Source organism: Balearica regulorum, chromosome 10 (genome assembly GCF_011004875.1).
Source record: "Balearica regulorum gibbericeps isolate bBalReg1 chromosome 10, bBalReg1.pri, whole genome shotgun sequence".
Lineage (NCBI taxonomy): Eukaryota > Metazoa > Chordata > Aves > Gruiformes > Gruidae > Balearica > Balearica regulorum.
The window spans coordinates 7,059,134-7,082,704 of record NC_046193.1 but is presented as its reverse complement, the minus strand read 5'-3'; the positions used below and the strand labels follow the sequence as shown (position 1 = coordinate 7,082,704).

At 37.3% G+C, this 23,571-nt stretch overlaps 1 protein-coding gene across 4 annotated transcripts in view; it reads left to right on the top strand.

Moving 5' to 3' along the window:
- NISCH (nischarin) overlaps positions 1 to 21,916 on the top strand; it is a 32,715-nt gene extending 10,799 nt beyond the window's left edge. The window contains exons 4-22 of one of the 4 annotated variants that reach the window (XM_075761899.1): positions 311 to 359; positions 2,101 to 2,264; positions 3,865 to 3,960; positions 5,561 to 5,656; positions 6,214 to 6,366; positions 7,625 to 7,693; positions 8,138 to 8,323; positions 8,527 to 8,655; positions 9,100 to 9,213; positions 10,039 to 10,147; positions 12,767 to 12,888; positions 13,547 to 13,609; positions 13,755 to 13,810; positions 14,305 to 15,618; positions 16,032 to 16,206; positions 17,405 to 17,558; positions 18,119 to 18,247; positions 19,183 to 19,344; positions 20,548 to 21,916. In XM_075761899.1, coding sequence (XP_075618014.1) covers positions 311 to 359; positions 2,101 to 2,264; positions 3,865 to 3,960; positions 5,561 to 5,656; positions 6,214 to 6,366; positions 7,625 to 7,693; positions 8,138 to 8,323; positions 8,527 to 8,655; positions 9,100 to 9,213; positions 10,039 to 10,147; positions 12,767 to 12,888; positions 13,547 to 13,609; positions 13,755 to 13,810; positions 14,305 to 15,618; positions 16,032 to 16,206; positions 17,405 to 17,558; positions 18,119 to 18,247; positions 19,183 to 19,344; positions 20,548 to 21,176 — 3,969 coding nt within the window. In that variant the 3' untranslated portion in view covers positions 21,177 to 21,916. Of the gene's footprint in view, positions 1 to 310; positions 360 to 2,100; positions 2,265 to 3,864; positions 3,961 to 5,560; positions 5,657 to 6,213; positions 6,367 to 7,624; positions 7,694 to 8,137; positions 8,324 to 8,526; positions 8,656 to 9,099; positions 9,214 to 10,038; positions 10,156 to 12,766; positions 12,889 to 12,999; positions 13,166 to 13,546; positions 13,610 to 13,754; positions 13,811 to 14,304; positions 15,619 to 16,031; positions 16,207 to 17,404; positions 17,559 to 18,118; positions 18,248 to 19,182; positions 19,345 to 20,547 lie in introns of those variants that run through there. The other 3 variants (XR_012836997.1, XM_075761900.1, XM_075761901.1) reach the window with 3 other exon arrangements.
- Positions 21,917 to 23,571: the final 1,655 nt, after the last annotated feature.

Genomic DNA, 23,571 nt, shown 5'->3' with positions numbered 1-23,571 from the left:
ATGATGGCTAGTAATAGTTGCTCTAGCTGGTGTTGCCCTTCTCTAAAATATGCAGGATGTGATGATTTAAGTGTAGCTCAATGTCTTTCATCTTGGAAATTAAAATCTTATCAAATGAAATAATTTTAGGTCACTTATGAAGTATTTTCGTGTTACAAAGAAATCCCTAAGACATAATAACAGTTGATTTCTGTTTAAAAAAAGTCCTGTACCACAGCAAAAAAGGGAGACTTCAGCAAAGGTACACATTGAAAAATTAGAACCATAACTATGTAAATAACACTCGATTACAATGGTTTATTCCTTGCAGGAGATCAATGGGATCACTGCTGCATTGGCGGAAGAACTCTTCCACAAAGGTAAAGAACTTGCAAGAATTTAACTGGGAATTATTTCCTCTATGTGCATTCATTCATATACCTGTGATATTTAATCTCCAGACCATGAGAGATCTGAATCTTCCATATCAGACTGACACTCTTTCTTCTCCTTCTTTGTCTTCACCTTTTTCTCAATGTTTGCAGTTTGATTCAAACTGCATTTTGGGAGGAGTTGTAACAGTAGCACAGCTACTTCTGGAAACAAATCTGAGAAACTGGTGAATTTAGATTTTGAAAACAACCTACTAGTTTGTGTCCTTAAAGGATAGGATGTGGTACTGGTGATCAGAAGCTTTTGTTAAGCTTTCTGTCTTGGTATGTTTTAGTGTAACCTGTATGGAAGTTTGTTTTGTATCAGTGAGTCCTGATACAGTGTGTGTTAAATGCAAGAGATCACTTTACATATCTAAATATTGTTCTTCTAGAATTCAGGAAACATGAGACCTAGTCAGTTAAAGGATGTGCTTTTCTGAGGCTGGCAGATGAAAATGAAATGCACTTACTGTAACTGCAACAGCTCTAACTGGTCCATTAACAGCAGGAGGTGTGTGAAATGATTAACCCACACTAATTTTGTTTTGAAGGACATCCTAGATGGTATAGATTAACCCACACTAATTTTGTTTTGAAGAACATCCTAGATGGTATAGATTAACCCACACTAATTTTGTTTTGAAGAACATCCTAAACAGTATAATTCCAGTTGGCTGAGGTGATAGGTGAAGCATATTTCAGCATGCCATTTCAGATTGTTCTGGCACAAAGTTAAGTTTAGGTGAAGCCATTTCAGATGTATTCAGAGGGTCCACTCAGGAAATTTTGGAACATTTTAAGGAAGCTCCTGAAGAAATGTTCCCTGTCTTTGTAGTGCCTGATGTCTGACTGCTGTATATTAGTGTAGCCTTCCAGTAATGTGCAGCTGGACTCTTGGACTTGCTCCCACTGAAGCCAAAGGGATTTTTACTCCTCAAAGCATTTCTGAGAACTCTGCTTGTCATGACAGCTGATGATGTCTTGTACATAAAGTCAAACTGATGTCCCTAAAAGGAAGAGGAGGAAGGTATTAATTCCACATCTGTGTGTTCTGACTGCTGTAGTCTACATTGACTCTTGCAGTGCCTTCAGAGAGTCTTTTGGATGCTGTTTCCTAGTGTTCCTAGAAAGAAATGGGATTGTAAAAATATTATCAGATAATGCATTTCCTGTTCTGGGAGATTGCATTGTTATTAGTGTGGTGAAAGTCCTCATACTGTCCAAGAACACATTGGCTACAATTCTGCATTTAGGCAGTGTAGCAAATGATGCAAGGTCTGTCTGTTAGATGGCAGGCACTGCTTCCTCTGAATAAAGTCCTAAGTGCTATAGAACTTAGGGGTGACTTGGAAAATTTAGTAACTCCTACATTATATGAATGAACTTTGATTCCAGTCCTGTTAAGATTGAAGGAAATTTGCCATTAGTTGCATTAGGAGCTTCAGGCTTGTATGATGAGAGTGCCCATTTGAACATCTAGATTATTCTGGTGTTAAAAGAAAAAAAAAATCTTAATTTAGCCATTCTAGTTTAAAGTGGCAAAAAAGGATATTGTTTTGGTACCTTAATAATGAGCTTAGAATATAATGGCAGACATTAATCTCTAACATTAGCTCTTCCATGTACCACTTATTCTTTTGTAACCATTGCAGCATTGTGTTTGATACCATCATATGCTGTTTTTCAGGAGAGCAGTTGTTAATGGCTGGAGAAGTCTTCACCATCAGACCCTTGCAGTTATATGCTGTCACTCAACAGTTGCTACAGGGGAAGCCTACGTGTGCTAATGGAGATGCCAAAACAGATCTAGGTCATATTCTAGATTTCACTTGTAGACTCAAGTATTTAAAGGTGAGCTATGCTTGCACAAATACTGGAGATGTTGTTTCTACCAGACTGACATGATTCTTAGCATACTTTTGGAGTCTAGTTTGAATGCACAAGAACTTTACTGGTGCTAAACACCTTCAACCATTTAGAAGTCAGTGTTAAACAGCTGTTATTCTGCCAACCTTCAATACACATAGTTCTCTAACAAAGATGTTGATTCTCCTATGTGATGTGGTTTCTTCACCAGTGCTCTTTGTAGAGGTGCAGCCACAGAATCTTACTGGGTGCTAGTAGGAATGGGGAGACAGATAAATATTACTCTTCAACCCTGCATTCTTTGCAGACACTATAGGTAGGCCAGTGTATATCTATACATTTGCATATATGCATATGTATATAAATCCTGTCCCCTTGCTCACCTTTGTATCAGAAAGTTAAAAAAACCCTAAACCCCAAACTAACAAAAACCTTAGTTTCATAGATGAGATGGCCTCGAATTTCTAGCTAAAATACCATTGCAGAATAAATGTAAAATGGCCTCAGAACAGATCATTTTTGTCTGGACCCAGTTTGATTTTTTTCCTACCAAATAAGTAAATTGGAAAGACTTTTCCTGAGTAATTATTTTAACACTGCTTACTACAACTCAAAAACTCTTTTTAGCCACTTTATTGCATGAGAAGAACTTCCTTCTAACTGTGTGGTGTATTCAAAGGGGAGACAAAGTAGTGGATCAGGGGAAGCTTTGCTGGAGGACTTGGGAAGTTGACAAAGCAAAACCACAGCTGTGCTGGTATTCCTGTGGATCTTCAATTGCCTTTGCTGCCATCTGTGTGTATAGAATCCTCTGAACAGAGGGCTCCCTGATGGAAGAAGAGCATGTTGTTAAGAAAATTACCCATCTTCAGAATTTCTGGCCCTTCTTGAATGCTTGTGAGTGGGCACCTTCAGAGCTTGTAAGATCCATATAAGACCAGACAAATACACATTTAAATACACATTTCCTGTGTATTTAAAAGATAAGATCCATATAAGACCAGAAACATTAGAGATTTCTCCCAAAATTATATTCACAGCAAACATAACTGAAACCACTTGTGTCTTAAGTGCTCTGAGGAGAGAATCTAATGACCACATGGAAATATTAGGTACATTTTTATTAGATGTGTACCAGTGTCTAATGTTTTCTTCAAACCTATCTTGTCAATGCCTTGAACTTCATCCCTTGTAGTGGAATTGAAGACAGTTCTGTCTTGGAGAATCCAGGTGTTTCAAGGAGGTTTTTAGTGAATGCAGCTCTGGCTTGGTCAGCTGAGAATTAAGCCTTGGTCAGTCTTGCCTACCTCTTTTGCATGTCCGATGTGCTACAAAATACAAGCACAAGGTGGCAGTTCAAGTTCATTGCTTCAAGTTCAGAGTGCTTAGCTGTAACAACTAATGTTTTTTCCCCTGAAGAGTTAATCTGCAAGTTTTATGAATCATTCCATACTTGAAAAATTGGTTGTAACTTTGGCTGCCTTTCCAAGCTACTGTATTTGTGCTATTGCCTGTGTAAGGCTATCTGAAATGTGGACAAGTTGCGTTGTGTGCACTAACTCTGTTCATAAATGTTGATTACTAGGTTGCTGGAACAGGGGGACCTTTTGGAACCAGTAACATTCAGGAGCATCTGTTGCCCTTTGATCTGTCAATTTTCAAATCACTTCATCAAATAGAGGTATGACTGAGATACTGCTCATAATTTTATAGAGGCTCTGCAAATGCCAGGTCTGCTGCAGAATCTCTCAGAATTGGTAATTGTATGCTTTGCTTTGGTGCTAGAATTGGGGAGTGCAATGTTTAGAAGGACTGTTTCATTTGTGAAACAATGTTTTTTTCACAAGTCTTGGAAATAAGGATGCCAAATTCACGTGTTCAGAATAGCTTGCACTGTGTGTGTCTTGAAAAAGAATGTGATTTCCAGCATATACACAAAACCTAAACCAGGGTTGCTTTCCAGTGCCTTGAAGATCTAACAAATGGGTTGTAATGGGATCTCTTATTAGAAAGTGCTTTTCACTTGGAAAGCACCAAATATTTGTGAAAATGTCCTGATATTAAATTTGCTTGTGAAAGTACACTTTTGGGTATAGTGCTTCTTGTTTGATAATTTGCATAATTTTTTCATTGCTCCGCTTCCAGTGCGAATGACAGGATTTCTAGTAGTTGTTCAATGAGTATTTTACAAAACATTTCCTGACCACTTCAGATCTGTCCAGAGAGAATATCTGATTGTGTCATGCAGTCTGTATTCTGTGTCCACTTTTGAGAGGTTCAGTACCTTTTTTTAGTACATGAACGCTATTGTCTCATTGATATGAGAGACTGAGTTGGTTAAGAACTGAAGTATATTGCTGAAGTCAATGAATTATTGACATTTTAGTGTGGGAAAGAAACTACAGAGGACTGAAGAGTGAGAGTGAGTCTAACATACTGCAGAGAGGATATTACAGAATAGTATCAATTTTCCTCTTTCCTGTGAGCATGGATAGTTTCAGGTGTAGCTTTGCTTAATGTGGGGAGAAAAAAGGGGTTTCGGTCTTGAAGACTTTTGTAATTGTAGGCTTATGAAAAGTTTTGGATTGACTGGCCACCAGACTGACATTTTCATCTAGTAGTAAACACTGTCCAAAAATTAACAGTGGTAATCTGGACAGAATTTTTTTCAAGGGTGGCAGGAGCTCTGTGTTTGGTTTTCCCGATACACCAGCAAGCGTGTCAGTTGTTGTGGTAGTACAGTGTGTGTAACTGTCTACAGAGAAGGACCTGGTTGCTGGACAGAGGCTGAGCCAAGTTGAGCTACAGAAAAGACTTTTGTAATGTTAAACTTAGTCTAAGCATATTAAATGCTTAGATTAGTATCCTCACTTTGTAGGCATTTTTTTTCTTATTTACAGTAAAGAACATACACCTAAATAAATGTGTCTGGAGGTAGAGGTATATAGCTTGAGATACCTCTCTCTTTTGTAACAGTAAAATACTGTGCCCTGTTAAACTGCCTGGGTGGTTTCAACTTGAAGAATACATAGGGCAGATAGAAAGTCAATGGAGAAGAAGCTTTGTTCAAAGAAATGTTTGAATTTCACTTTCTTGTAGTTGTGTCTTAATTTATTGCTTTAGCTTTACTTGGTATTTCTGACCTGATAATCTCAGGAGATTTTAAGGGAGTGCTGTAACTACTTTCCAAATTGGTAGAGAATCTGCTATTGAAGCTTATAGCTGCCTCTTCCATGTCTCGTGTTTGTTCTAGCATTTCTGACCTTAACTTTTTTAAATAGATCAATCATTGTGGGGGAAGGCTTATCAAAGGGCTGACTTCATCAAAACATGCTCTGGCCACAATGAGTATTCGATTTTCGGCAACATCAATGAAGGTAAGGGTGAGTTCTTCTGGTGAGTGTTCAAATCACATGCAGAAATGACATGCACATTGTGATAATATCCCTTCGGAGTTCTTGTAATTTTCTGTACTGTGTGTTGCAGATTCTGCTTTTAAAACCGTGGAACTGAAAGGGTTTACTAACCTTTCAGAGTCAACTTTAAGCATCTACATGTGTCCCTTCACAGGGATGTTTCTGATGCTCTAATTGGAATGTATGTTTCTGTTATTCATCCAGAACTGAATGCATATGTCTTACTCTTTTCTCTGGGCTTTGATTTGGCAAAAGCTATCAGTAGCATAATTTTCACAGTCCCTCTATTGTTCCTTCACATTCCGCAATTAGAATTGACTGCTAAGTGTTGGAACTCCCTCCCTGTAGATCTAAACTAATTCTGACCCAGTCAGCTCACATTTTAAGACCTACAACTTCAATCTAGGTGATTATAAAGCTTAGAAATCTTCCTCGTAAGATTGTTTGGATTGTTTGCAAAACTATTAGCTTTCACTAGAGATGTAAGCATAATATTTTAGTGTGCTTGTCTTAAATAGGAGATCCTAGTGCCTGAGGCCTCCGAGTTTGATCAGTGGGAGCCAGAGGGTGCAACTTCAAGTTGTCCAGTGACAGCAGTTATCCCAACTTGGAGAACTTTAACAACTTTGGATATGAGTCACAATAGCATCTCTCAAATTGATGATTCAGTGGTAAGAAATATTTTTTCATTTGTGGGGAAAAAAGTATGACTGGTCTTCTGTGGCACATTACACAACAGGGATTTTGCATTTTCTTTATATATCTCTTTTCTGAAAGATTTTCAGTTGCACTTTATGTTGATTAGCTACACAAGTTAATGCATTCTTTTATTCCTTTGATATTTTCTTTGCTAAAGGAGAGAAGTTTGTCATTCTGTGCTCTGTAAGCAACAGTTCCATGAATACTGACTTTTTGAAACATGCTTTTACTGTTTGCATTGGCCTTAGGCCACTGACAAAAGTTCTTTTTAAAAAAGGGAACAAAACACCTCTTGGGCTCAACTTTGGAGTGTTATCAAGGCTGAAGCTTCCTGTGTATTTAAAAACCTGTGGCTTGCTGGCAGCCTTTTTGGCATCAAAACAATATGAAGAGTGTGGAAACAAAATTTGTGGAGTATTTTGTCAGTACCTTAGAATTACGTATTGTATATCAGTTACTAAGAAAAAGAAATTAGCATTCATCACAAGAACATGTGTGAAATATGACCATAGTTTTTTACTTGACCTACTCTTGTGAAGCAGGAAATAGTTATGCCTGTAGCTCAACTAGAGATCATGGAGCACAGTTTTCTTGTCCAGGATTTATTGTCATATATGCTTAGGGTTCTTCAGGTCTCAGTCCAGGCCTTAACTACAAGGCAAATTATTGGTGAGATTACAACCAAAATAAAGCGGATGCCAATGCACTGATGTCAAAACTCAGCATCATATTTAAGGTTTGAGTCCTCAAAAATAAAAGGCTTTCTGGGTTAAAGTACATTTTCAAGAGGTTTGTGTGACCTTGCAGTGCTTGGCTACTATAATCAAAATATGGAAACAAATCACTCAACTTACTCTGTTTTTTTCTTCTATTGTCTTTATCCAGGTTTGTGTAACATAGATAATACTTGTTTGATAAGATGGAAGCACCTATTAATGAGTTTGATGTATAATTAATGGTGCTAAACTGGGAGCAACTTGTCTTCAGTGGGAAACCAGGTTTCAAATTAAAACTTAACCATGCTCGTCACAGTAACCTGGTTTTCTTAAGAGCAAGATTTGACTCTCTTGTTGCTCTAGTACATGTGGAATGCTTTTTAATACTGAAAGCTGAGAAGAGAGATGGTACATTGGATGATTCCTTTGCTTGTTGGTCAGCTGATAGTGAAAAAAGTATGCCTCAATTTATAAGCTAAAATGCATTTTACACATGCGGGTTTTTCCATTCTAGAAATTAATTCCAAAGATTGAATTCCTGGATTTGAGTCACAATGGCGTGTCTCTGGTAGAAAATTTACAGGTAAGTGGTGCTTCTGAAGGTGAATTTTTTTCCAGACTGCACAGGACCTTAAACACAGATATTCTTGCTTCAGAATTTTGTTGCTCATCTTCCTCTTGGGCAATAGTTTAAGTCCAAATAGCTTATCCTTCATAACATCACGTACTCTATTAATAGTGCATTTCTTGCTCTGAATATCTTAATTTCTTTGCCAATATTGACATACAACATTTAGTTCTTAACAAAATTCATTCATTGCCAGCTGTATCTGTGGGTTGGTGAGAATGCAACTGAGGAAATTCCCTTTCTACACGTTTGTTCCTGTGTAATGAACAATTTCATACCATGTTTTTCAGCTAGGCAGTGTCCAGATGAAAAAAAATGAGCAAGCCATAATATGATGCCTTTGATATTGTTTAATTTTAATGAATTGTTGTATGACGTGGTTTTTCTGTGTTTTTGTAGCATCTTTACAACCTTGTTCACCTGGACTTATCCTACAACAAGCTCACATCACTAGAAGGTGTTCACACGAAACTGGGAAACATCAAAACTCTGAATTTAGCAGGAAATCAGCTGGAAAGGCTGTGTGGTCTTAACAAACTGTACTCATTAGTCAACTTGGATCTGAGCAACAACAAAATAGAACAGGTAACTGTTGATTTTCAGTGTCAAATTGGATTGTGTGTTAGAACACAAGCAATTTCTTTTAGATGGTAAAACTGCAAATAAACTGGCTGTAGTGATTTTTTCCTGGTTACTGTATGTATGTAACTTATCCAAGAAATGCTCAGTCTGTATGGTCATTTTCATTTAGCCAATCTGTATTCATCCTTCTATTCAAAAACTTTCAGATTGATGAAGTAAAAAATATAGGAAACCTCCCATGCTTAGAAAAGGTGGTCTTATCCAGCAATCCGTTGAGCATCATCCCTGATTATCGGACCAAAGTACTTGCTCAGTTTGGGGACAGGGCCTCAGAGGTAAGCCACGGTGCACTTCTTCCTTTGAAGCTGGCATTTGAAAAAATCTTTTTTAAAGTCTGGTGAGGAAAGTAGTGTGAATGTTGTAAAAACCTGATGGGTTTTCAGTGTGTGGTGGAGAAGGTTTCATTCTCTAAAGACCATGTTAATGTTATTTGACTGTGTTTCTGGATCTAAATGAACGTTTGCCCTCTCTTCATTGGGTTAGAAGTGTGTTAATATTGAAATACACTTGTGCTAGAAGGGTGTTAAGCCTATCAAGCATTTCTGAGTTTGCACTAAAGTCATATCATGTTAGAGCAAGGTCTAATGTAATAATTGGTTTTGTGTAATGGTTGCAAACATGCACATGGCTTGCATTAAGCTAAGATTTATTACATTAATAAAAATAAGTTGCAGAGCAGCCTTGTTTTCAATATTTTTGGATGTTTTAACATTTTTTAGGTCTGTTTGGATAACATTGTTACCACAGAAAAGGAACTAGATACTGTGGAAGTGCTAAAAGCTATTCAAAAAGCAAAGGAGGTGAAATACAAACTGAGCAACTCTGATAAAAAGGTGAGTTTGCTGTGAGAGGAGTTAAATGTGCTGTGTACAGAAGAAGCTTACGAAGACAGTTACAAATTAGATCTAAGAGGAATTCATTAAACTTTCCTTAACATTAAAGTTTTTATACTTGCTTTGTGCTTTACTGTAGTATGAACTTCTAATGTTCCTGCATTTTTCTATTTAATTTTCAATGTAATTTCAGTAATTGTCTGACCTTCCTTTTTGTGCTGGCTTTGGAGAGAGGAAGTGGGAGGAAAAGATAAAGTGACTTAATGGTGTACACAATGAATATGCAGTTGACCTTAACAGCCATATTTTACATCTGAAATAAGTATTGGAGAGGTGTGATTTTACTGTTTGTGTTTGAGTACTGAAATTACTTTCCCAGACTTTCTTCTTGTGGGTGTTTAACAGTGGGAGAGAATCAGAAATCTGAATCTTCCTTGTCTTCTCTCGTGTGTGTCTGTGTGCTGTGTAGTTGGTTAGTCTTGTTAATAAACTTATCAGAACCTGGGCTGTCCCTACAGTGTAGAAATCCTGTTTTCACTCTTGTCGTTTGTGAAACTTGCTGCTAGTTTTGTCAATACAGTGATTAGTCAGTGATCAGAATGACTTCTGTAAATGAATTCTTAGTGGAATTCCACTTAGTGTGAAAATAGAAATTTCAGAGGATGTGACCACCATTGCCCCCTGTCAAAAAAACAAAATGACTGGCACTAATTTTCCTTTTGCTAAAATTGAGAAAGCTTGTGTAGACTTATTTTAGTTCAGGTTCTAATGTGTCCTGTGTATTTAGGTTTTTTTTCTTTAATCACTGCATACTTTCTTTATTAGATCAGTGAGGACTCCAGGCTCACTGCTGCCAGCTCCAAATCAAACTGTTCTTCTCTTACTGTTCGTCCTTCTTCTCCCTCTCTGCCTCGTCCTGTCAGCTCCAGCCAAGGTAATCATGTATGTATCGTGCTGCTGGGCTGAGCCTCTTGGTTCTGCTTTTCTAAGCTGCATTGATATACATGAATATTATGTGCATGGATATAGGGCTTATCAAGACAAAGCAGAAAGATGTGGTAGTATTGGCTTAGAAAGTGGAAGTTGTATGTGAATCAGCAAAACTGACCTGTTCACTCTAGTGTTAATTAACTGTAGTGGAAGTTTGGGTACAGGACTTGTTTAACTGCATCATCCTGCAGAAATCACCAGCAGAGGACTATATCTTTTCCTAGTTTAGATACATGCCTTAATGGAAAACCATGGCATGTATTGATATGTTTTAAAATTGCTTCTCTACTTGTTTGTGGTCTGCAAAATGGGAGCTCAAGCAGCATCTGTTCCATTATTGCTTTTTTTGCAAGAGCTGCATTTCTGTCAAGCCAGAAGGAAGATAAAGGAGATGAGTAAAAGGCAGTTGTGGAATTAGTGTTCAGACTGAGCCTGTGATTTCAGCACTTCTGTTGTGCTTCACAGCACCTGCTAACCTTACCTGAAAATTATTTTTACTGTATGTTTCAAGTAAACACGCCTGTTGCATTAGGAGCTTAGAAAAATGGCCTATCTTTCATCTTTTGCAGGAGCCCATAAGACTGACTTATGTGAATATTCATGTGTGACTGAGAGGAGATAAAGATGCTTTTTGCTTTTGCCTGATTGAAAGCTTAAAGTGCAGTAGGATATGACTAGTGGGAGAAGACTTTGTAACCATTTAAAAGAGCAGAGATTATATTGTCAAAATTTGGGGTGAAACAGCTTACTCTTACCAATGGATTGGTGGATGGGGGAGAAGGTCTTTGAAAAAAGTCTACTGCTGTGATTTCTGCAAAATCAGTGGAGGTTTTAGTTCACTCTAAAAATGAGATTGTTCTGACAGCATTTGATTAAAGGACAAACAATTTAGATACAGGTTTAGTTGCTATTTGTATACTTCATTTGCCTGTGTAGCCCCTCTAGATAACTTTTCATCTGCAGATAAAATGCCAGGTTTTCCAAAATGAAGTCAATGTTTGCTTTTAAGTATTAAGCATTTCAGTTACAGGATTGAAGCAGTTTGTCTATATAACAACCTGCAGTTTTATACAGGACTAGCTGTAAAAATGTATGCTAGTAATCAGTGTGACCGTTTAAAAGTTATTGGTCAATAGTCCTTTTCCATTACAGTAAATGAATCTTGGGAGAAAAAAAAAAATTCTAGATCTTTCTGAACTACTTGGGAGTTTTATAGAAAGACTGGTATAAGATTCAAGGTTTATTTACTGGAGCTCTTTTCCATAAGGTTCCTTCAGTAGAATCTTGGGGAAGGCTTTTATAAATAGTGGGCAAATGAGGACTAGGGCAGGCTATTAACTTTAACAATAGAAGTCAATTATTTGTTACATATCTAGCTATCAAGGGTTGTTTTCAAAATACTGATTTTGAGAAATCTATTTTTAAAAAAATAGAAATATGCTAGGCAATTAGTTTCACTGTTAGACTTTAAATCATGAATAATGGAATTAACTTTGGTATGCTTTTTCTATGAATTGTTTTCTCTGCAGTTTTTCTAGACACCATCTGTTTCCGTAACGTATTATTCAAATTAAATGTCACTGGTAAATGGCTTATGGAAAAGATTAAATATTTATATAGGAAAGACAAAACCAGAAATAATGCTGTCATGCTCTGTTTTTCCTGTCAATTTGAGTTTCCTTCTTGCTAACGCAGTATTTTGTTCAAGTAATAAATACCTCCTGTGTTTCCTCTGACTGAGATGGTTTGATGTGATCTACTAAACTTTACTATCAATCCAGAAAGATACATGCAGGAGTTTTTATGCCCAAGCCAGAAACATATCCTTACTGTGATTCTGTTGTTTACTTGCATATAAATATACTTGAGCTGGCTGGCTCAGTGGTAATACTGAAAATTGATTTGCTCTGTTGAATCAATGCAATGCTGTGAATATCAAACAGGCAAAAAGTCCAATGTCCCTGAGAATATTTGCTTATATCTGCTCATGATAAGCTTTTTACTGATGATTCCACTTTGAATCCTTCAAAAAGGTTCTGAATAAGGTGAGATAATTGTCATGAGTGGCATTTGAGGGACCAGACCTTCTGAGTCTGGTTGAAGGTTTTACACAGATATTATACTTGTTCACTTGAAGCCTACAAAAGTTTGAGAGAATGCTGCGAAGTTTACAGAGTGCTCTGCTATGTTTTTGCCAGCCTGGCAATGTTCTGGTAAACATTGGGCTAGTATTAACAAAACTGACTAGTTCTGTTAAAACTAAATCATGTGAAGAATTCTTACACCAGATGTTGAGACTTAAATATATTGTTAGCTTGAAAAATGAGCTTTAGCAGTCTTTAATGCAACTTTCAGTGCAGTTTAAGGATACTTCTGTAGTTAGACTAAAATTTTACCTGTGTTTGTTTTGTCCTGGCTATTATGTGAAGATATCCTTCAGCTTTAATGATTTACGATCAGATCTTGATTATACAATTTTAATTCCACTTGGTTGGCAAATACTATTAGACATTCATTTTAGTTTTACTTCAGTGATTTTAAAAGCTGTTTATATTTATCCTAGAAATAATTTGTGAAGAAACAGTCCTAGCGAGCAGTTTTTTGCGATCCAGTGGTTCGACTCCTACAGACCATACAGTTCCCCAGAGATGCTTTGAAATACCAGGCTCCAGATGTAAAAATCAGGTAATTGCCATCCTTCTGTTTATGGTATTTTCAAGTGTTTTTGCAAGCTTATTTCTGATATTAAGCTTCTGTTATCATAATAATCCATAGCAAAGTTATCTTGATTCTCAGAGCTATTATGATGGAAAAAGGAGGTAGCCCCAAATTTGAGTGAAGGGATTGGTCCACCTTGTAAATTAAATGCATAATCCAAATTTACCAGAGTTGCAGAGAATTGTTGTCACTGTCATGACTGAGATGTTTACCTGGTATTAGTATCACATCATTTAATATGTACTTAAATGCTGAGTGTAAGACACTTATCTTACTACAATATCACTTTTTGGAAGGCAATTCTCTTGCTAGTATTGTTGAAGAACTTTCTCCTTGTCAATAGGTAATAGCCTAATTTGTCTCTTTTGAACTCCTGCTGTTTGATAACTTCTGGTTTGTGATTTCATTTGTTATATTGGAAACACTCTTCATATGCATGGCTTCAGGGAATGAGACAGCAAGACTTGAGGGAATCTCTTCCTTTGCTACCAGTGTAGTTGGTCTTTGTCAAGTTCCTTTGCCTTTTTGCCTCACTATACACTACTTAGTAAAAATTTGTAGTGTACTGAAATGTCTATGGGTCACAGGTTGGATCTATTCTTAAGTCCATTCTTTCCTGCCTTAGAATGCTCACCCTACAGTAAACAGTGTGTTTTGGGATCCTCAAAGGATAGTTCTTCAGCTGCCTTTGAGTACAACAGTCAGGACTTTGCAGTTAGTTGGCTAGCTTTAAACAGCAGGAGCCAACATTAACTTTGCTTTTCATGTGTGCTGAAATCTGACAGCAGCTGTAAGTAATTGATAGCTTCCCAATGTTTTCTCCTTCTCCTTAGGCACCTGCCTCTCTATTGGATTCATGCAAAGAGTATGAAAGTGATCATCATATGTGGTAAGCTAGATATCCAAGTTCTGGTTTAAATCCTTGTTAATTTTTTGGGTAGTAAAAGTGGATGCTGCATTTTTAAACCCAGCTTTAAGGTGAAAGTCTCTTTCATTGTATGCTACCTCTGGTTTTTTGAACCAAAATCAATTTCATGATGTAAAATGTTTTTAACCTTTGAACCCTGGAATGCAGTTGGTAGCTTCTAAACCTGCAATAGCAATGTTAAGTGCTTTAACTCGGAAGGATGTGCTAACTGGAGTTGGGAAATGGAAGATGAGTTAAACATTTTAGTTTTTACTTTCTATAGAATTACACACTATCAGCCTTTAAAACCAGCGGCTGTGCGCAGTACGAAGATGTCTTATGAAATTACACTGATTTAACTGTAGTAGCAAGAGTAAGGCTCAAAGTTCTGAGCAGCAGCACCATGAGTTGTAGGTAGCCATGACTGGTTTTAAATTCAAGCTTGCACTTACTGTGGCTTGTTATCTCTTTTGAAGTTTGGATCGTTCAGAGGAAGAACACTGTGCGGTGCCTGACCCCTGTAACACTGTCATCTTGCCTTTTAATTGTATGTCATACACTGCCACAAACCAAGATTTTGTCCAGCACCTTTCTGCCTTGATAGTGCAGACTGTGCAGAGGTCGCCCTCCTCCTTTACAGAGAATAAAGGAAGCCCTCTGGGTGATTCCAGAACCACAGACAAAGAAGATGGATATTTTGAAATGGGACTTCATGAAGGAGATCAGACTTTTGAGTTCAGCACTACTTCAGATACTCGGTCATCTGACAACACAGCAGTGGAGAGTGCTGACATAATCAAAATTCTCTGGAGTTTTTCTATTCACATTCATAAAGGACTCAAGCAGTTTGCTTCCTGTTTGGTTTTGACTGATGATATCCTAGCTGTGTTTGAGATTCCTCATCAGGAATTGAGAGGAAATTGCCAGCACATCCCTTCTGCCTTGAAGTTAATGCTGTGTTTTCCATATACTGATCTTACAGAATTTGGCTTTCTCCTGCCAGAAATTTGTTTAACACTGAAGCTGAAAAACAGTGACAACTGCTTGCTTATTGTTTCAGACTCCCAGAATCTTCAAGACTTTTATTCCTGTTTACACACACGTTGCTCTCAACACTACACATCAGTGTTACCAAGCTCCACGTTGTGCTGTGGAAAAGCAAACCTCCAAGAGTTTCTGTGTCAGCTTATGGAATTGAACTGCATTTCAGCAGAAGATGTTGAAATAAAAGGTTGTTTCCCAACATATCTTGTTTATGGGAATAAAACCAATGTTCAGAAAATCTTGCATCAGCCAGAGTCAGCTGGCAATAACAAAGAATGTTCAAAAAATGTTTTGTGTTCTGCACTTTATTCTTCAGTGTATAAATCTTCTGACCAGGGCCCCTGTGTGGTCCATCCATGTTGGATATTTCTAACACCACAGCATTTGTACATAGTAAAGGTGGATTTCAGTTTACTACCAGGTAAATGGGTAGGCACAGAAGAGTTGGGAAGTGTGTTTAAGCTGACTAGGATTCCATTAGCATCACTTGTGTTGCATCCAACTCATGGTTCTGTCCAGCAGAAGGGTTCATTTTTGGATGGACATGTGCTGGAGTTGCTCGTTGGATACAGATTTGTTACCGCAGTGTTCGTTCTACCTCATGAGAAATTCCACTTCCTAAGAATCTACAGTCTTTTGAGGACACTCCTGCAGGATGTTAAGACTATTGTTATTTTCAAAGCTTCAAGCAAATCAGATGCTGTAAGAAATCACGTTGAGGCAAACGGGCATGGTCAGTCAACAAGGTAACAGTTTCCATAAAAGGTCTGCTGAAGTTACTGTGCCCTAGCCAGTGTGTTTGTAGTTGTTACTGGTTTTGGCGTGTAGTATTGATGAAGTACTCTTTCATTCTGCTAATCGTAGTACGTGTGGATGGTTATCCTGGGCTGTACCTCTCTACCTTTTTTGTTTCTGTTTTGTTTAATGATTACAACATAAAATGTGGGGTTTTAGGGAAGGGGGACTTCTATTTTGTGTGCTTGCAGGCTGAGGTCATGGCAGGTTAACAGCTATGCTCAAGAGAAATCATTTAGTGTACACTATTAAGAATAGAAGTTGCCTATTCCTAACTTCTGAATTAAATATAAAGTATTAATTTTTGTAGGGGAAGAGCTGTGTATTTCCTTACATTTTCATGTGTTTTCTGGATCTTTTCCAGCTTTTGCAAGCCTCATCTGATGCTGTCATCTTTATATCCATCTGAATTTCTTGTGCAGAAGATTACAGAAGATAACCAGATTCCTGTTCACCTTGATGTTTCTGTGTCTCTGCAGTATGTGGCTGGGCTGAAAGGAAATGCCCTAGTTGAGTTTTTCCATGGCAACATTGCAGAGGTATTGTGCCTAGCCCAAGTGTATGAAAGGTCACAAGGCATCTTTTTAGTACTAGACAATATTTTAAAAAGAACTTTCTTCATCAAACTTAAAACCAAGAGTTAGGCTCTGCAAAACTTGAAAATGTTTTGGTCAAAAAACCTGTTTGTGTTATTCCATTGTGGGTTCCTCACTACAGCGATTGGGATCCTGCTAGACACATTTTGCCTTCAGGATCCTCAATGCAGAACAGGAGAGTACATTAGTGTGTGTCTTGAAGATATGATTACTCCAAGAATGTTCCTCTTCTTTCCTTTTGCCACTTCAAAAAAAAAAAAATTACTGGAGCAGAATTATTTTGTGATGGTATCTAAGTGTCCTGACTCCTTTGTGTAATATGGGGGCATGAATACAATGCGTGTGCACGACTGTAGGGGCTCCAGAAACATAAGCAGATAAACCTAATTTCTGAATAACAGATTTATAGTCTGTGTGGCGAACATGACATTTCAAACTACAAATGTTACCTTAAATTCATGATGAGCCACTTTAAGTGATAAATCATTGTGCTCTGGGTACAAATGTCAATTGAAAAGGTTATTGAGAAATAGACTTTCTTATTCCCTTACCTCACTTCCAAATCTCTTAAGTAAGCACAAGTTAAGTCATGCTTCTCTTTTTACATCAGGGCAAGTTGATAAAGAAAGGCAACTCACCTGAGGATTCACAGTAAAGCTAATGAAGCTGGAAGCTGGGAAGATGCCTAGTTGAACAGCAGCTGTAGTGGCAAGCTGTGCTGCTGTCCTGTCTCTTAAGGATCTTTGAATCCAGCCCCTCAGTAGCATCTAAAGGCTCAATAGACTTGTTGAGGCTTGGGAGGCACTGCTCATCTGCTGATTAAAATTTTGTCTGCAGTGTCTGTTCTACAAAGTCTTTCATGTGCACTATGTTTTTTCTAGTTTTGGTCAGAAAACAAGGACTAATTAGATCATGACAGAAAAATAATTGTTACATAAACAGTAGACTGCTATTATGTTCACCTCAAACCTCTGCTGCATTTAACAGCTTTGAGGTGAACTTCTGCTCTTTGATTATAGCATGTTCAGATGCTTCAGATTTTGAATTTGTTTTTGTAGTAGTCTAAAGTTGCCTCTAATGATGAAACTACCCGAAATATCAAAGTATGCAAGTGATTTATGAAATCCAATTTACATCTTAGGTGGAAAATGAAGAGTTGAGACATCTCATGTGGTCTTCAGTTCTGTTTTACAAGACTCCCAATGTGGAAGCGATGGCTTGTGTGCTTCTCTCAACAAAAGCTATTTACTTTCTGTTGGATGATTCTTTCATTCATGCTGATGAGCACCAGTCAGGTAAGACAGCTATTTTGATCCTTCAATAAGGTTACCAACTTGATCCCTGTCTGTGGGTTTGTCTTCAGTTAAGTTGATTGGTTTGGTTGATACTTCACCCTCCTGGTTGAGGGAGTGGCACAGTTTGCTGTATATAAAGTACTCACATGAGACTTGTGTTCAAAAAAAAGTCTTGAATCATGACTGCTTCTCAGACTGTTCCATGTGCCATTGTATCCATGCTTTTCTCAGATGTAATTTCATAGTCCCTAGCATCACTTGGGCAGCTAAAGGCCCTTTCATAACCAAAATGGTAAGTGATGGGTAATGAAACTCATGGTGTGCATTTAATTCATGTGAGTGATTTAATGCACCTGCTGATTTAAATCTGTGATGACAGCTGCTTCAAGAAATGCTGCTAACAAGGAGATTTGGCTGTATTTGTTGCTTGAAATTATTAGCTACTATTCCAACTTTATAATTTCTTCCTTCAAGTGATATAGGTGTAAGATTTTAATATGAAAATTATGCTTGTGGAAAGAATAATTTTTTATTTTTTATCGTATACCCTTTTTCAACAGATTTTTGGAACAAAGAAAACTCAGATTGTGAAAATAGTTCTTTTCACCTCTCTTGCTGCTTTGTGCTAAAACTTAATGACCTGCAGTCAGTAAATGTTGGCCTGTTTGACCAATACTTCCGAATTACTGGTGAGTATATCTTGTGCTTTAAGTTTTTCCAGTTCTATTTTGTCTGTTTAGTCTGTCTTAGGTGGATTCCTGTCTTTATTTTATTACTGAGATGGAAGAGTATATTATTTTGTTGCTTCTTTTTCTTAAAATAAATTAAGTTAATGTAACACTGCTGGTTCTGTACCAGTAGGCTGATAATACTTTCTTGCAACATCTTGTAACTGAGGTAACTGGGAAGCTTAATGTCAAGGAATTAGTTGTTCCCACAAGTGCTTTTAACACATCAAAAAGGAAATTTAAAGACTTTTTTTGTTGTTCTGAGGCTTTAGCCTGCAATAAAGAGTAAAATCAAGGTACTATCCATGTTTCAAAATGTGTAGTTGATGGGTTGACTTTTTGGATGGAAAACACCACCTTAAAATTTACAAAAGGTAACGATGTCAACTTAAAATTGAATGGAAATAACATGAGTAAAGATTCTGGGCTGGTGTTTTGCCTCAGTCCTGCTACACGTGAGCCATATGTTTCTGTGTTCTAAAATATCTTCTAATTGTGTCGAGACCTTGTGGGGGTGGGAGGAGAAATATCCCTTGTGGAAATGATTTGAAGTGACTTTACATATAACAAGTTTACGAAGAAAACTGAGGGCAGTTTTTCCTGTATGATAAATTCTAATAAGATAATAAGGTTGAACCCCTACAGCAATAGTTGAACAGTTAAATCATAAGTGTACATCATATTTTAAACCAACAAAAATTATATTCTTTATTTTTGAGGCATTTCTAAGGATTCTATTATTTTTTTCCAAGGATTTGAAAGCTTTCTGAATAATGATGCATGTTTTAAGGAGAAATAATCCCTGATCTTTTTTAGTGATAGTTGCATGTTGGTTGAAGAAATAATGATAATGCCACATACAGATTTGAGTGGTTTATATTCTGTCTTCTCTTCAGGACACTCTGCAGATCATATAGTCACCTGCCTGACAAGAGACAGTTACAACACTCACACCTTCATACAGCAGCTTATGGCAGTTCTGTCATTGCTTGCACGCACACCTTCACCTGAACCAGTTGATAAAGACTTCTACTCTGAGTTTGGGAGTAAAACCACAGGTAACTGGTCTTTTCTACATGTCATGAGTTTTTAGGCATCATAATTAAGACATCTAAAATGTACTGATTAAAAACCTCTTTTGAGGGAAATTTATGCATCAATTGTTTCCTATTTGATAAAGTCAGGGAGTTTGGTTAAATTATCTTACATGTGCCTTATCTGAACAGAGTAGTTAAATATAAACAGTCTTGCTCATGTGAAGTTAGTGATGGCTTCCTGAGTCCAGCAGAAACAGCACATCCTATATGGCATTTTGGGGGGTGTACTAGCGTAGCTCTCGCTGCCAGTTGCAGCCTAACCTATAAAGTCTTGTTAAGTCATCAAAGAACAGTGAAGGTAAAGTCTGAAGATTATATTTTTCCTCACTTGGTCAAATAAAAGACTCTTGTCATTTCGTGAGAATGTAGTGAAGTGAAAACTAGACTTTAAGATGTGTTACGTTCAATTCCAATAGCAGGTGAAACTTTTTTACTTAAATTCTGAAGCTAGTTGAAGGCATGAAATAACAATCATTCTTCAGGAAAATGCCATTTTATTGTTACTGTTTTAAGGAGTAAAGCCCAGAAAGTACAAATGATGGGAAGTCATATCTTTTATATTAGACCAGTTGATTTATGTGAAAAAAGCAGGCGTACTTGAAGCTTTGCTGTGTTTGTATTTCAGCATGTATAGGGAGTAAGAGACTGCAGCGTCACCTCCTGCCACTCCAAAACATAGTGTGGGGCAGAGGAATGTGTTCATCCGGTATGGATATAAAAGCAATTAAAGTAGTCATCTTTTTTCTTCTTTCTGCCTTTTCTCCCTGCTTAAAAGAAGCAGGGATTTTGTGTTCAGTGGCCTGACAATGCTTTCAGTGAGTTCAGAACTGGGGAGTGGGAAGGAGACAGAGGAGGTCAGCTGGTAGCGAAGTGGTTAATCTCTGATATGAGAATCCAGCTGTATTTCCTTCAACCTCTTCTGCCATCACCCTCAACTAGTTATGTGGTTAGAAATTTGCGGAAGAGTATGTTGGTAATGCAAGAGAGACTCCTATAGATATCTGCAATCCAAATAAAATTATTCCATATTGTATATAAGTAAAAACATATATGGATAGAAAACTTGAATTATTCCAGCTGCAGCCAACTGTCAAAGGTTTTTGTTTATCCTAATGCATTAAGTATTGTACTAAATGGAAGTATAATAATGTATGTTTCTTGCAGGAAAAATGGAGAATTATGAACTGATTCACTCTAGCAGAGTAAAATTTATTTACCCAAATGAAGAGGAAATTGGGGACCTTGCTTTTCTAGTGGCAGAGAAGATGGACAGTTTGACCAATCTTCAGTCCCTCAACATTCTTCTGTACTTGCTGGCATTTCAAGTAAATCATGTCGAAGGATCTACCCAAAACACTAGTTCACTTCAACCTAAAACACTTATATTAACCAGCTCTGATTTGTTCCTCTTTGATGAAGATTATATCAGTTACCCACTACCTGAATTTGCTAAGGAACCACCAAAGAGAGATAAGTATCAGCTTGCCGATGGAAGACGAATCCGGGATTTAGATAGAGTACTTATGGGTTATCAGACATATCCACAGGCTCTTACATTTGTATTTGATGATGTTCAGAATCAGGATCTGATGCAGAATTTAACGCTGGATCACTTTGGAGAAACTGATAGTTTCCCAAAGGGCAATGCTAAACAAGAAGGCAGCAGGATCAGAGAGATCCAGTGGTATATCTTTATCCCAAGTGCAGAAAGCAGGGAGAAATTAATTTCATTGCTTGCAAGGCAGTGGGAGATCCTGTGTGGTAGGGAACTGCCTTTGGAACTCACTGGATAGTTATTGCACAGCTAAGTGATTTCAGTGTCTATTATAAGGTAAAGCACAGTGTTTAAATAGATAGCACCTGTCAAGTTCTGTTATTTTAATAAGGAGCTGACCTGGACTCCCTTGCTCCCTAGTGCAGTGAACATTTAATAGTAATAGAAATATTCTGAAGTGTTAACTGGGGACTCAACTTTTCTTGTAAAGTCTATTTTTATGCAATAGTATATAGTGAAAAAAATCATGAGACATTCTGGGAAACTGTATGGAAAAATTAAGGAGTCAACACTAGATATGCTGTCTACGCTATTTTTCTGTATATATCAGTCTTGCTGTCCTATACAAACTCTAATGTGTAAATAAGGGTAAATGCTTGTGTATGTTCAAGTGCAATGTTCTTTGTACGAAAAGTATTTTGGGTATGCTGCTAATGCTTATTATTTAATGATCTTAGTTTTATATATGTTTTTCTTTGAGGCCAAATGTAATTATTTGCTGCCAGTCATGAACTTAAGTAAAATTTGAGCCACAAGCAGGTGACAAATTTTCATATGAAATTCCTTTCATGGGCATTCTTTTTCCTTATCCTAGGATAAAGAATAATTTGCTATTAAAGATCCACTCAGTGTCTTGAAAGTGGAAATACCCAATGTGGGCACATGAGCATTTTGTCAGCAAATAATGAATTTGTATCTCTGAACACAGTCTTTCTTTTGCCTATTTTGTCAATACAAATAAAGTGTAATTTGACAGTTTTCTTTTGGCCTTCTCTTTATTCAAGTTTATCTTGTTTGCAGGATACCATATGGCAGTTCAGCAGCACATTGTGTTCCTAGTGTGCTGTAAGTATGAAATATGCAGAAGATGAAAGAAGGAAATTTATTCTACTATAGCAAGTTTGTACTGGTCCAGAAATAGAGCTGAGTCATGGAAACTGAGGATCTGCAGCTTCTAAGCACAATTTGAGGAGGATTTATTTCAAGTACTTCTGCTTTTCCATCAGATGTTAGGGATTTACTTTCCAAGCTGTCATATTTAACTTGAATATTACCATGCCCAACAAGTTTTAGCTTTCCCCCATGATAGTAGAATCTCTACTCACTATTATGAAGACAAATACTGAGACTTTGAAAATGCTGTTCTATATCCACTGGGATTAAGGGAGGAATAGTTTTGATATGTATGTGCCAGCTGATTTTGTTTAAAAATTATGCTCCTTAAACACACAGAAAAAAAATTAGATTGGAAGAGACTTCTGGAGGTCCAACAGTCAAGCTCAAAACAGGGCAAACTTCAAACAGTACCACGGGGAATTTGGTGGTTCTGTGAAGTATTTTTCCATGTTGATGGCTGTGCTCTTTGGGCTCCAGAGTGCAGGAATATTGCAGTCAGAGCAAGGATGACAAGGACGCAGGCAGCCAAAGTCAAATTGTATTGCAGGATGCAGTGGAGTTCCCTAAGCAACCAAAGAGGTGAGGAGCATTACTTGAGTGCTGTGTTGTTTACAGATTAGCAGAGGAAACCTAGCCCCTCTCAAGCTTAGACTGAACTGAACAATTCAGCTGAGTACTGTAGACTCTAAAACTAAAACCTAAAGTTTCCTGTATTTTAGAAGTCTGTTACCTGAAATTTCAAGGATACTTACGTTCATTTAAGCTTAACTGGCATTAGGTAGAAAAAACTAATTTCTAAAATAAAAATCCTAGGGATAAAATAATTAAAAGCTTAAGTTTTCATTGATTTTTTCTGAAGTAGTTCTGTTAATCACCTCTAATTCTCCTAGGTAACACTTAAGAGGAGTGTGTGGCAAGTTGAATAGTCTGATCAGCAAGCATTTGAGAACTTACCAGATGAACAGATCGTTTGTAATATGGTTTAAGTGAATGCAGAGGGAATCTGTAATGAGTCCTTTGGAACTGCCTGGGATTTGAGCCAACATAAATAGGTACCTTTGCATCTTGTACTAGGGGTTATACTTGTCATTGTTTCTGGATAAGTCAACCCTGCTTTCATCTGTTGTGAAATGAGATTGTTACAGGGCTTTGGTTTAACAGCAATTTAGGATTTATTAATATTTGAGACAGATAACAATATTAAGTTGTACAATTATTAACAGCACTTAATCATCAGCCAGTATAACAAAATGATTCAATGGAATTTGTTACAGTCAAAACAGTGATTTAGTTAAAGATTTGAAAATGGCAAGGGTCACCTGAAACTTACAGATGGGGGTTAAATCAAATCATAGGTGCAGATGTTGATCTTAGAATCCTGGCAAAATCTACCTTGGGAGGTGTCCCAGCTCAGGGGAGATCCTGGGTCACACAGCCCACTGCGATCCCAGAGAGCTCAGAGTCTCACTTTTGGGATTGCTGTTTATAGGATCTCGAGATGATTGGCTTTAGTCAGG